The 12,542-nt window shown below is 46.5% G+C and overlaps 1 protein-coding gene across 1 annotated transcript in view; it reads left to right on the forward strand.

Annotated features, from left to right (window-relative positions):
• Window positions 1–1,957, forward strand: part of LARGE1 (LARGE xylosyl- and glucuronyltransferase 1) — a 382,199-nt gene extending 380,242 nt beyond the window's left edge. Inside the window, exon 15 of the mRNA XM_036455498.2 lies at window positions 429–1,957. Coding sequence (XP_036311391.1) covers window positions 429–626 — 198 coding nt within the window. The 3' untranslated portion in view covers window positions 627–1,957. The remainder of the gene's footprint in view (window positions 1–428) is intronic.
• Window positions 1,958–12,542: the final 10,585 nt, after the last annotated feature.

Raw genomic sequence — 12,542 nt, forward strand, 5'->3', positions numbered from 1 at the left:
CCTGTTGAGACTATCGGGTCAGATCACATCAAGTCCTGTGAGAAATCACCTAAACCTCATTTCATTGAGCAGAATAATCTCTCTTTCCAGAGCAACTGCACGGGCACATGCTTATTATACATTTATCAAGCACCTTTTATGGGCCATGAACTCTGCCCAGCACAATGCCAGTATTATTCCTCATCTTCCAAGGTTGGCATTATCTTATCGCTTTCATTTTATAGATGAGAAAACGAAGGCTCAGAGAAGCAAACCACTTTGTCCATCACCATGGGAATGCCACGGTGGTGCTGTCCATGGTGCTGCGCTCCTTGTTCATGTCCTTCCTCGCTTCATTCATTCCCTTAGTCATTCAGTCATGCAGGTGGATCCATCACATGTTACCCAGGGTTCTTGCAAGCGCTCAAGATGCTCTTGTCTCCTTCCAGGAATACGAATTCACCGTGCTCCCCAACGCCTACATGATCCACATGCCTCACGCCCCCAGCTTCGACATCACCAAGTTCCGGTCCAACAAGCAATACCGCGTCTGTCTCAAAACCCTGAAGGAGGAGTTCCAGCAGGACATGTCCCGCCGCTATGGCTTTGCCGCCCTCAAATATCTCACGGCCGAGAACAACAGCTAGCACCACGAAGCCACCACCAGGGAGAGAGAGACATTCTGCAGGGGAGGGGAGAGCCACTTGCTGTTTGGGGCCCAGCCTTGGAACTCAAAATGAAGCAATGCTGTTTTTTTTTGTTTGTTTGTTTTTGTCTCTTGGCCCAACAAGGCTGCCTACACCACAGAGATCTGGGACAAGGATCCGTCCAGGCCCACTCTGCCCCACGACCCAGCATTCCCAAAAGGTGGAAAACTGGCTCATCCCCAGGATCTCTTCCAGAATGGGACATGGAGGGGTGAGAGGGAGCCATGGGGTTATCCTACCACAAAGCCACACAACCAAGGAGGTCTATAGAAGGTTCTCCTTGCTGTTTAAGAAAAGGAAGTGAGGGTGCTGGGCGTCAGCCATCCCAGGAAATAAAGGCAAAAGTGTCTTTTCGTTCGTCAAACTTCCGTCCTTGTCCTGCCAGCTAGCTGAGTACCCAAGATGAGGGCAAGCCAATGATTGAAGCCAACCATCTAAAAAAGATAAATAAAGTCACCCGATGGGGACATTGTGGGTGGCGGGACCTGGAGGAAAGGTTGTTTGGTTCTTTGTCCTCAAGGTCAATCTTGTTTTGATTTGTTTTTGTTGTGGGGGCGGGGGGGCCGGTGTTCCTTTGTTTGTTTTGGTATGGGAATCCAAAATAGAAAATCTGACCTTTTGAGGCTCTGACAGAAACATCAGCTGCCTCAACCCATACCCTCTATCCACCGTGGCCCAGCAGGGAGGAGACGAATGCAGCCAGTAGTTGAACATGGGCCACCTTCTCCAGGGTCATCACCGAGGCCCCAGTGACCTTGAACTACCCCCTTCTTCAGAGTCCCAGGGCTAAGACGGACATAGGAAAACCAACTGTTTACCACCGGTCACATTTTCTGTTGGCAACGACTGATTCCTGGGGGAAGGGCTTCGAAGAGACTGGCTCGGTGCATGTGAAAGGCAAGAAGCTCTCAGGCCTTTGGAAGAACTTCCGTAATCTGTGTGAGCCTCGTGCTGAAGACGCACGTGCCCGTTCGGAGATGTTCGAGACGAGCATGCAGGCTCCTCGGTTCATTCCCACTTTGCGGTGGTGGGGACGAGGTCACGACCTCAGGCTCCCTTGGGACCTGCCCAGAGGGTAGGCAGGCACCTTCACTGGTTACACAGATGGAGGAGACACTGGACTTTTTACCCATTTTCTTGAATCTTCAATATTCATGTTGTGTTTACAATGATGGGAATGAGAGCCGATGCCCTACTCTGCGGGGCAGTCTGTATCGGGTTGCGATTTGCCCAGCGAACGCTGCATTCAATAAATGGAAGTATGGACTGTTTCTTCCCATCCCCTCCCACTCCTGTCAGAAGCTGCCGAGACACACTCAGTGTAGCGAGCCAACTTGAGAAACAGCAACTTTTCTGCTTCCTGTTGCCGTTTCTTTTCTCTCATCATCTGAACCATAATTTTTTCCTCCTTGCCTGAGGTTAGATTTCACTCTGTCCTCTAACACAGCACTGTCACACTTCCCACTTGGTTTCTATCTGAACACAGGTGTTGTAGATATAGCAAATGGGGGCAGCAAGGCAAGTCACGGGCACCAGTAGAAATGTGAGGCCCCATCCCTTTAACCCTGTGGTCCTAAGACACTCCACAGCAACCTGGTTTAGGAGAACGTGGATGTGTTATATGGTCAGGTGGATGTTTCACTCGGATTTGTTTTTAAAAATTAGGAAAACAACTCTTAGGGCTAATCCTGAAACCAATGTAAATAAGTTTATGTGTGTGCACATATATATCACCCATGTATATTACAAAGTGAATCCATGAATATAGTAAAAAGTAAAACATTCTTAAAGTGTTCAGATGACATGGGAAACCCCCCTTTCTCCATTGGCGTGTGGCAATCAGCTCACAGGAACTCACTTCTGTGCATCCGTTTTCTTCTATGTTCAAGTGACATCACATCTATAGCTCAATATTGGCCATCCTAGGAGTAGCTATGCCACCAGTTAGGGCACCACCACCCGAGAGCTGGTTGTTAAATATTTACCAGCATGCCAGTGCCTTCTCTTCCCTGTGTATACACACACGGGCACTAAGATATTCCCTCCCTTCTAGAAATGGCCACTGTTAACGGATATATTGATACAGCTTTTGGATTCATTACTGCCAACTACTTGAGCTAAATAGGACTGGTTCCTCAAGGTTAAAAATCTGTTTAATTCCTTAAAGCGTTTTATTTTTTACATTTCTTTCCATGGCACCTGAATCGTCCCCAGCCGCCTCGCTCTCACTGGCAGTCCTATAGATCTTGTAGTGACCATATTATTCATCATCCAAACTGGGTCACCTCCGAGGATGAAGGAAGGTGCTAATTGCTTTGAGACAATAGGTACAAATTGAAGAATGGTGTAGCTTCATGGACACTGAGCTTAGAAATGCCAGAACCTGACACTACACACCAGCACAAGAAAACTCCATTTCCCCAAAGACAGGTGCCTGGCACGTGGAGGTTGATCTCACTTAAGGCTGGAGCTTGGAGGTTGGCTGATGCCCAGGCTCCATGTGGAGGATGAGGTCTGCAGAGCCAGCCGCGAGAATTCCCAGAATGTGCATTGGGAGCAGCAGTTCACAGCCAGCTCCTGTGGGGAGCTGCAGCCATTTGGACAGAGGCAATGGCGGTGGGTGTCGATTCCTTCCTATCCGTTCCCTAGGGGACCACAAGCGTGTACACGGGTCACACTGGTGTTTTCCGTTGGTGTGTGTTCAAATAGCCGATGCCATCTTGGCATTCAGCTGAAAGGAAAGGTTTCTCTGTAATATTCAGAATCTAAGGGAGCTAACACCACTAGGCGGAAGAACCTTCAGCATGCATTCACTCACTGAGTCACTGTAGCCAAAGTGGATATTACTATTTATAGATGAGGAAACAGAGCGAGTTCTGGGGTATTAAGTAACCCCCAAATTCATGTGAGCCATACCTGGCAGAACAAGAATTTAAACCTTGGCCTATTTAGCCACAAAGCAAGCAATGTTCCTCCCTTCCCCACGAAGAAAGAAACAGGTTAAATATCGGCAGACAGAAGGATAGCAAGGTTATTAGATTTCTAGACTTTTTCCTTCAACATGCGTCTAATAACGCACACAGTCTAGACAGCAACCTCTCCTCTTGACTCCAAATCTTGCTACGCTCCTGGACATTCTGAAAATTTGTTCAAAATAGACCCGGGCAATCTCTAATCCTATTTCGACAGCGGAATCGACTCCAGGGGGCAATAATTGATTCCCAGAAGACTCCGGGTCACTGCACAGATGACAGGGCCCAGGTAGAGACACTGCTTTCAGCTCCCCTTTGGACTTCAGCTCAGCATCTGCCTCCAGGGACCTCCGAGTGTGGAGGGCCGGTTCACAGAGCACATATGTGCCGAGCTGACTAATGGCTTCTTTGTGCCCCATCGTGAAAGGACAGACCCTATTCTAATTCTGCTCCTTTCAAAGGCTCCACTGTCTGAGATAAGGCTGCATTTGTGATCACCAGGCCACTAGGGAGCTCTGTGTCAGTGGGAGAAATGTGATGAAAATCCCCTCTCTGACATGGTGTCTACACGCCGTTGGTGGAGGTCATAAGAACCACCATTTAATGAACCAAGGCTGCAAAGTAGTTGGCACTCGTGTCCTCACCCCAACATTCTAATATAAAGAAGGTATTATTATTATTATTACTAAGTGAATGGAACCAGCCCTCAGAGAAATGTGACTCACCAAAAATCACACAGGTTGTCCAAGAGGGTATCAGAATTTGAACCAAAATCTGGCTGACTTCAAAAACCTCTACCTTTCCACTCCATGCTGTTGTCTCCTCAGATGATACTGAAATTAGCTTGGCTACTGGGCTTGTGCAGTCATATCTTCATGTAGGTCATGGTTATACTGTTTTCCCCCTCCATGCTTTTTTAATCCTCAGGTTAATTTCCCAATGTAAAGCCATTGAAGTTTATGAAGTGTCGGTTATATGCATTCTAAGAAGTTTCAGACCCATGGAATCTAATGTTGGAGGGCCATCATGGTCCTAGTCTTCATCCATGTAACATAAATGTTCTTGGTATGTGCCCTCCAATGTCAAGGGATGGTTGGTCACAACTGAAAAGGAGATCCTGGGGCCACCACCAAAGTGTAGGGCTTCTCATTATGACTTTGGATGGAATTGGTCATTGGTTTGTTCCAACATATACAGATAGTCTTGAGACACAACATCTTCTGGGATGAACTTCTGGAAAGCGCTTCCAAGGCATAATACCAAGACTATCTGATCAGTGAGGCTGGGATGATGTCATGAAATGATTGACAGAGCTTGCTCAGAGCAAAACTCTTCCTCAGATTCCGGGTAAGTTGTGCTTCTGTGCTTCCAGAGGAAGAAAAGGAAGGGTGGTATCAGACAGTTTCCTTGCAGTCATCACTATTTCTGCATGCCACAAATATTTATTGTGCAGCCGCTCTGCAAAGAGCACTGTGGAGACAACCGTGAGCCTGCCCAGTCAGCTCTCCTGTGATGGACATTTACCTGGATAGCTGAAAAGCGAAGAGGTAATGCTATGGAAGGTTTCGTCTTATTACATTCGTGCAAACAATTTTAGTTTATTGCTAAAGTTGTAGTTTCAAACAGAAGAGTCACAAATTGCACCAATAACTTACATGCCCTTCATTCCGATTCACCAGTTGTTAACATTTAGTCACATATGCCTCATATCTCTCTGTCTACAGTATTTTTTCTAAAGCATTTGAGAGTGAATTGTAGGTAAATTGAATTGCCATTCCCCTTTTAAATCTGAATATGTATTTTTTTTAAAATAGGGACATTATCTTATAGACTACAATGCAAGGGCCCAATGCAAGAAAGTTAACGTTGATACGAGACTATAGTCTAACACACAGTCTACTTTCAAAGTTTGCCAAATGTTCTAATAATGTCTTCATAGCAGGAATGACCTCCATTCCATTCCAGGGTCCAATCCAAGTTCAAATATTGTGTTTAGTCTCTAATCAGGAACAATGCCTTGGTCTTTCTCTACACTTTTTGACAGGGACATTTTTGAAGAGGGCTTTTTCTGGGCAGAAAATTCTCCAAGCAGGTCCAGAGCCTGGGAATGTCTGGAGGGGAAGAATAATGGTCATAGCAAGTGGAGTGTGGTCTAAGTGAAAGGGAATGTCCATTGTGAAGTGGGCTAAAGGTCAGTTCCCAAGGGAGGGAGTATAGATTCAGTTATTTGATCAGATCTAACACTACTGTGCCATCACTTTACATTTCTCATCTACGTCGTCCTGCCAGCCTCACAGGGCAGCCCTGTGATACAGGCAGGTGTCCACGCTTATTCTGATTTTACAGATGAGGGTGGAGTGGAAGCTTACAGTGACCAACCCATCACTGTGCCCCTCCCTGGTCCCGAGAGGAAGCGGTCAGAGCTGGAGCTTGGGCCCCACTCTCAACTCCCAGTGCAGTGCTCTCGGCAGCCAGGAGCCGTCAGCCTAGCCAGACCGAGTGCGGGGTCCAAGCAGTTCATCAAAACACACGCAGGAGCTGTCAGCGTCTGTGGGGGTTCATGAAGGGGAAAATAAAAGTCTCTGGTTGGCTGGAGGTGAATAAATAGAGGAAGCAAAGGTTGGAAAGCTCACAATAAATCATCCAGGGATTGTCTTCAAGATTCCTGGTTGACCAAACAATAAACCGGGCGGGCAGAGAGCAGACAGCCAAGGAGGCTCTCCGATGGCTGGAGGGAAGAGGGATCCAATGGGTGTTAAGCAGCCGCTGGGCCCGAGGTCCTGTGCTGGATGGGTGACCTGTGAGGTGGATGCTGTGGTCCTCGTCTCTGGGTAAAGGGAGGAAGGTCAAAGGCCCGCAGTCCTGCAGCTGGTAAGGAGTCCGCCAGGCTCTGAAATCCACAGCTTTCCATGAACACATGCCCCTGGGAGCCAGACCAATTCCACCTGGGACCTCTCAGGAGCGAATGAAAGAGGAGAGTCTCAGGGGCATGTTTTAAAATGCAGGTGTTATTATTATTCAGGGAGGATGAGGCCAACAGAGCAGGAGGTGATGAGCACTGGGAAGACAATTTGTGACAGTTCCAAGAGGAGAGGGCAGCTCCACCAAGCAGAGCCAAGTGGGTAAGCGCAAGGGGGGTCCAGAGGCAGAGGGAGGGGGGATGTGGGCCTTTGTTGTGCTTCCCAGGGAAGGCTCGCTTGAGTCGGGGTGAGCAGGCAGGAACTAGCTAACTGCAACAATCTCAGAGGGCTCTTTGGTGGGGCTGTGGCCAGCTGTCTGGCACCTGGCCCTGGGATATTGGAGCAGGGTGTGGCCCAGAGGGTAGGATCTCCATGCAGGAGGTGGTGGCAGGCGAGAGCTTGGGTCGGTGGATTTGCATGTGGAAGTCTAGTCCCTGGGAGGGGCAGTCACTCCAGAGTCTACAAACCCCCAGGTGTCAGAAACACAGGGTTCTTACAGAAGAGCAGCATTCACCCAGGCGAACAGGTGGCATCACAAACCTTCTGGAGAGGCTGATGAGGTGCACCTGGGGCTTCACGCTCTGGAGCCAGAGTGGGACTCCATTCATCACATCGGGAGAGGCCTCTCCATGGCTTTCCCATGGTTGATGAAGTCAGGATGGGCATTGTGTTAAGCACCCTTACAGCAAGTGATTGCAGGTCAAAGGACCCAAGTGGGCAAATTAATAGGAATTAAATGAGATTAATCAGAATAAACTCTGTTATTCCCTTATCAAGAATGTCAAGACATTGTGTAAAGGTGTGTCTGTGTGTGTGTGTGTTTGTATTTTTTATGTGTTTGGGTCTCGTGTGTGTGTGTGTGTGTGTGTGTGTGTGTGTGTGTGTTTGTGCATGTGTATGTGTGTCTTTGTCTGTTTTGTGTGCATGTGTGTGTCTACGTGTGTGTCTGTGTGGGTAGTGCAAACCAGGCTCAAAAAAAACCAAAGGTGTTTGACTGTATAGGTGACCAGGAAAGTATGGTGTAGCAAGGGACTGAAAGACTGATTTCCCAAGTTTATTTTTTGCCCTGTGGATGTCTCATGGATATAAATAGAAATTGAATCTGCTCCTCTATTACTTATTCTTAACGTTATTTGTCAGTGCGATTAAGTGTACGGAATGGAAATAGGAATCAGATAAACCCTTCAGCATTTCTTAGGATAAAGATACAATTTCTTATCACGGCTTATAGGGTGTGCAGGCTCTCTCTTCTGCCTCCATATCTAACCTCATCTCACACCACACTCCAACCCACTGCCTGCCATGCCCTTGGCTTCTTCATCCATCTACCCGTCAGTCACTCTTCACTTCTCTTCTCTAGCATCATTCCTTCAAGAGAGTGCTCACTGGCCTCTCTGCCCAAAATACCCGCTTTCCAACGATGCTCTCATAGCACCAAGTATTTCTGCTGCGTAACTGCTGTCACAGTTGAACTTCATATCGTTTATATAATGATTTGTTCTATGGCTGCCTCCCTGATAAGGCTGTGGGCTCTGGAGGTAGGTAACTAAAATGGTCTTTATTCACAGGGGCAGCTCAAGACCCTAACATGGAGTAGGTCCTAAGTAGATATTTGTGAGATGAATAAATAAATGAATGAATGTGGCCTCTCTTCCCACACCCATCTCTGTGGTAAACTATCTTTTCAATGACCACCACCTCCTAATCTGTTGGCCTCATCATCCCCAACTTAGCAAGTCACTTCCCTCCCTGAGCCTTCCTTTCTTCATCCGTGCAATGAAGGAATTGGTTGTGTGACCATTGATTTCTAAAGCCTTCCTGGTTTCTGTGCTGTTGTGGGCTGTTTAAAAGCTTTCTGTGTACGCCGAAACCGGTTTGGCTCAATGGATAGAGCATTGGCTTGGGGACTGAAGGGTCCCGGGTTCGATTCCCTCCGGTCAGGGCATGTACCTTGGTTGCGGGCATATCCCCGGTGGGGGGTGTGCAGGAGGCAGCTGATCGATGACTCTCTCTGATCGATGTTTCTAACTCTCTATCTCTCTCCCTTCCTCTCTGTACAAAATCAATAAAATATATTTTAAAAAAAAAAAAAAAAAGCTTTCTGTGTTTCTTCCTCATGGCAAGGAGAAAGGGAGTTCTTTAAGATATGGGATGGCAGCCGAAACTGGTTTGGCTCAATGGATAGAGCGTTGGCTTGGGGACTGAAGGGTTTGGGTTCGATTCCGGTCAAGGGCGTGTACCTTGGTTGCGGGTATATCCCCAGGAGGGGGTGTGCAAGAGGCAGCTGATCAATGACTCTATCTCATCGATGTTTCTAACTATCTCTCTCCCTTCTTCTCTGTACAAAATCAATAAAATATATTTTTTTTAAAAAGATATGGGATTGCAGAGGGGAGAGCGGGTACTTGTAATGTTAAAGGATGATCAGAGAAGTCCTCACTGATAAGTGTAGAGACTTGAAGGAAGAAAGAGTGTGAGACATGTGGATATCTGAGAAAGAGCAGTCCAACTAGAAACAAACAAAAACATCTGATGCAAAGGCCCTGAGGCAGGCTGGAGTAAGATTAGCAAGAAGGCAAGGATGGCTAGAGCAAAGTGGGCTGGCGAAGAATGATAAACAATGAGGACCAAGAAGTAAGGCTTGGAGGGGACAAAATACATAGGGCCTGGTAGACCATTGTAGGACCCTTTTACTCAAAGTGGGATGAGAAATCTTGGGAGGGCTTTGAGCAGAGGAGTGACATGAACTTAGGGCCTAATTGGCTTCCTGAATGACAGCGAAAAGATGAGCTATTGTAAATTATGTTTGTATTTCCAATGGGTGTCAATTCTCTGCAGTTCCACTTCATAAACTCATGTCATGCCATAAAGATTCTTCAATTACTGAAGAAAACAAACGAATACAAATGGATGCCTTAAACAAATAAGATACCCTTGGGATTCCAATTATTCATTCCCTCACTCTCTTCCCAAAGGCCTCTGTGAGTCTACAACATGCACCAGCTGGGAGTGAACCTAAAACTTGAATTTTGTTTGAAAGATATTAACTGTGAGAAATTCCCAGAACTGGGTCTGCAAAATGAACCCAGAAAAAATATGTTTATTGATGCCACAGTGGGCCAGTGGGAGGGTTATGTGAAAATGCACCTGTATTATCCTTAGCATAGTTCTTGGTATTATCCTTGCTGCTCAGTAGATGCTAGTTTCCATTTGTCTCCTTCCTTTTCATACAATAATTAATATGGAAATGAGAGGCTGGGATTTGGGGCACATTGAGATCATGATAATAACCACATGTTTGGACAGAACTTATTTACATTTCCAAGCACCGTCCAAACAATTCCATGAGCTGCCAGAAGAGAGAAGAGTGTCCTCATTTTCTAGATGAAAAGAATAAAGTTGAAGTGGCTTGTAGGGCAGCAGAGCTGGGGGGTTGAGTTTCAGCTTCTCTTGCCCATTTCTCTCTGTGTTCTTCCCAGCTACTTATGTCCAGGGTTTGGCTTCAGCTTGTTTTAACAGTCAACCAATTCACGCCAGATCTGTGAATGGTTTAAGTAACAAAGGAAGGCCCCTAGTGCTACCCACACCAGGCCTAAGAATCTCTTCTGATGTCCTAGAGTGTGTAAAAACCACATTTGGAAGATGCAAGGGGCCACCCAGATTAATTTTGCTGGAGAAATTTCAGCTGATATATTCTTGGGTTGCCTTCCCCACAGATCCCTGCTCAGCAGGTAGAGGAGGCAATAAGAAAGACCCTGCTAGACTTGACTTAGATCAGTAAGAAACAACGAACTGCTTGTCTGAAAATGATGACAGAGAAAGAAGCAGGTCACGTGGACTCAGCAGGAGGTGGAGAGAGGAAACCCCAAACTCCTGAACTCTGAACTTTAATAATACAGATGTCGCCCTAACCAGTTCAGCTCAGTGGATAGAGAGTTGCTTGTGGACTCAAAGGTCCTGGGTTTGATTCCAGTCAAGGGCATGTGCTTTGGTTGCGGGCATATCCCCAGGGGGAATATGAAGGAGGCAGCTGATTGATGTTTCTCTCATCAGTGTTTCTAACTCTCCCACTCCCTTCTATAAAAATTCAATAAAATATATTTCTTAAAAAATAATAATACAGATGTCAAATATAAGGCAAAAAAAAAAAAAATTTGACATGATCCCAGGAACCAACTCATCAAAAAAGCAAAACAACTAAGACAGATGAACTCTAAAAATGAAATCTGACTATATAATTTAAAATATTCCTAGCCAGAGAGGAAAGAACAAGAGAGAAACCTTAAGAAGTTAATGTGGCTGCACAGGTAGAGTCTGCCTTAGGGAGAGTTCTTTTGGGTGCAAGTAGCAAGTTCATTTTAAATTGACCTTAATCAAGCAAAGAGGGATGTAATAAAAGAATCCTGGGACCAATCACAAAATCCCAGGGCAGCTCAGCCTCTTTAGTGGTTGTGAATCTCAAAACACTCAGAAAAAAGAAAAAAAAAATACATCAACTTGTATCTGGTTTTCATCTTCTCATTTTCCCAGATTAAAACAGCAATGGCTTGATGAAGATAAGCATCTACCGGTATTTCCCTCTCACATAAAAAGATCCAGCCTCTTGTACGTGGTGGCCAGCTAATACTCGGCATTCTTTTACAAAAGAAGAAGGAAAGAATGGAAATTGAGATGCACCAAGCATCTGTTGTCTCTGCCATCCTCCCGGCGTGGGACTGTGGTGAAGGTGGGAGCAGGTCCTTTCTCAGGATCCAGAGGCCACTTCCTTCAGCGGTTCAGCCCCACTCGGGCCCTGCGGAAGGTTATAGGAGCTGCTGTGCTCCCAGGCCATTCCCATCTCTACTCTACCTGGTCTGCTGCCCCTCAACACCCCGCCTCCACATCCTTAGAGGGCTCCTCTTCCCCAGGTCACTCTTCGGGGCAGGTTGTGCTGTTCTTCCATCAGTTTAGGGCTTTAACAAAAACATTAAAATAACAAAAGTCACTTGCAATTAGTTCCTTTATGACGTGATGGCAAATGTTCTAAAGGCTTTACATATTTGATTAAATTGTCATAGTAGGCCTACGAGGCAGACAGCATTGTCCTTCCTTCACCAATGGGACAAGAGGGCCTCACAGCCAGGAAGTGACAAGATCCTCCTAAGCCAGCTGACCTGGCGTGGGAAGTCTAGCTCAGCCTTGCATGCTCCTCTGCTTGTCTGTAAACAGAGTTTGCTTTCTGCTCTGACTCATGGAGAGTCCAGGGGAGACCAGTGATCTGGCTGCCACCTCCTAATATGAACAGCAAGGCGCAGGAAGCACAAATTGAAATTCAAAGAACTATCCTGCCGTGACCTCTAGGCCTACGAAGCCATCAGGAGCGTCTCCTCAGTTCACTCTCTGCTTCACTCGACACAGCCGTCTGTTTTTCTCTTACCAAGTCATTGGACGGTTCAATTGTGCTCCACGGTATAACTCCTGAGGTTCTCATCTCTCCACTCCGGTGGCCAGACTAGACCAGTGGTTGGCAAACCACAGCTCATGAGCCACATGCGGCTGGCTCTTTGGCCCCTTGAGTGTGGCTCTTCCACAAAATACCACATGCGGGCACTCACACGTACAGAGCAATTGAAACTTTGTGGCCCATGCACAGAAGTCAGTTTTCGGTTCTCAAAAGAAATTTCAATCATTGTACTGTTGATACTTGGCTCTCTTAACTAATGAGTTTGCCAACTACTGGCCTAGACCAACTCCCTGTCAGCCTCAGCTCCAGATGCTGGGTGAGCCCAATGTCCCATGTTCCATCCTTTGTCCTCTCAGCCATGGTCAAGAAGGATGGTGACCCTGAACAAACCCTGAATCCCAGAGACCTAAGACTGTGACCATGAAAGGGGTCTCCTTGCCTCTGTTTTTAAAATAGAAACACCTGTACAAAATACAGAAGA

This window comes from Pipistrellus kuhlii, unplaced genomic scaffold (assembly GCF_014108245.1).
Source record: "Pipistrellus kuhlii isolate mPipKuh1 unplaced genomic scaffold, mPipKuh1.p scaffold_m20_p_3, whole genome shotgun sequence".
Lineage (NCBI taxonomy): Eukaryota > Metazoa > Chordata > Mammalia > Chiroptera > Vespertilionidae > Pipistrellus > Pipistrellus kuhlii.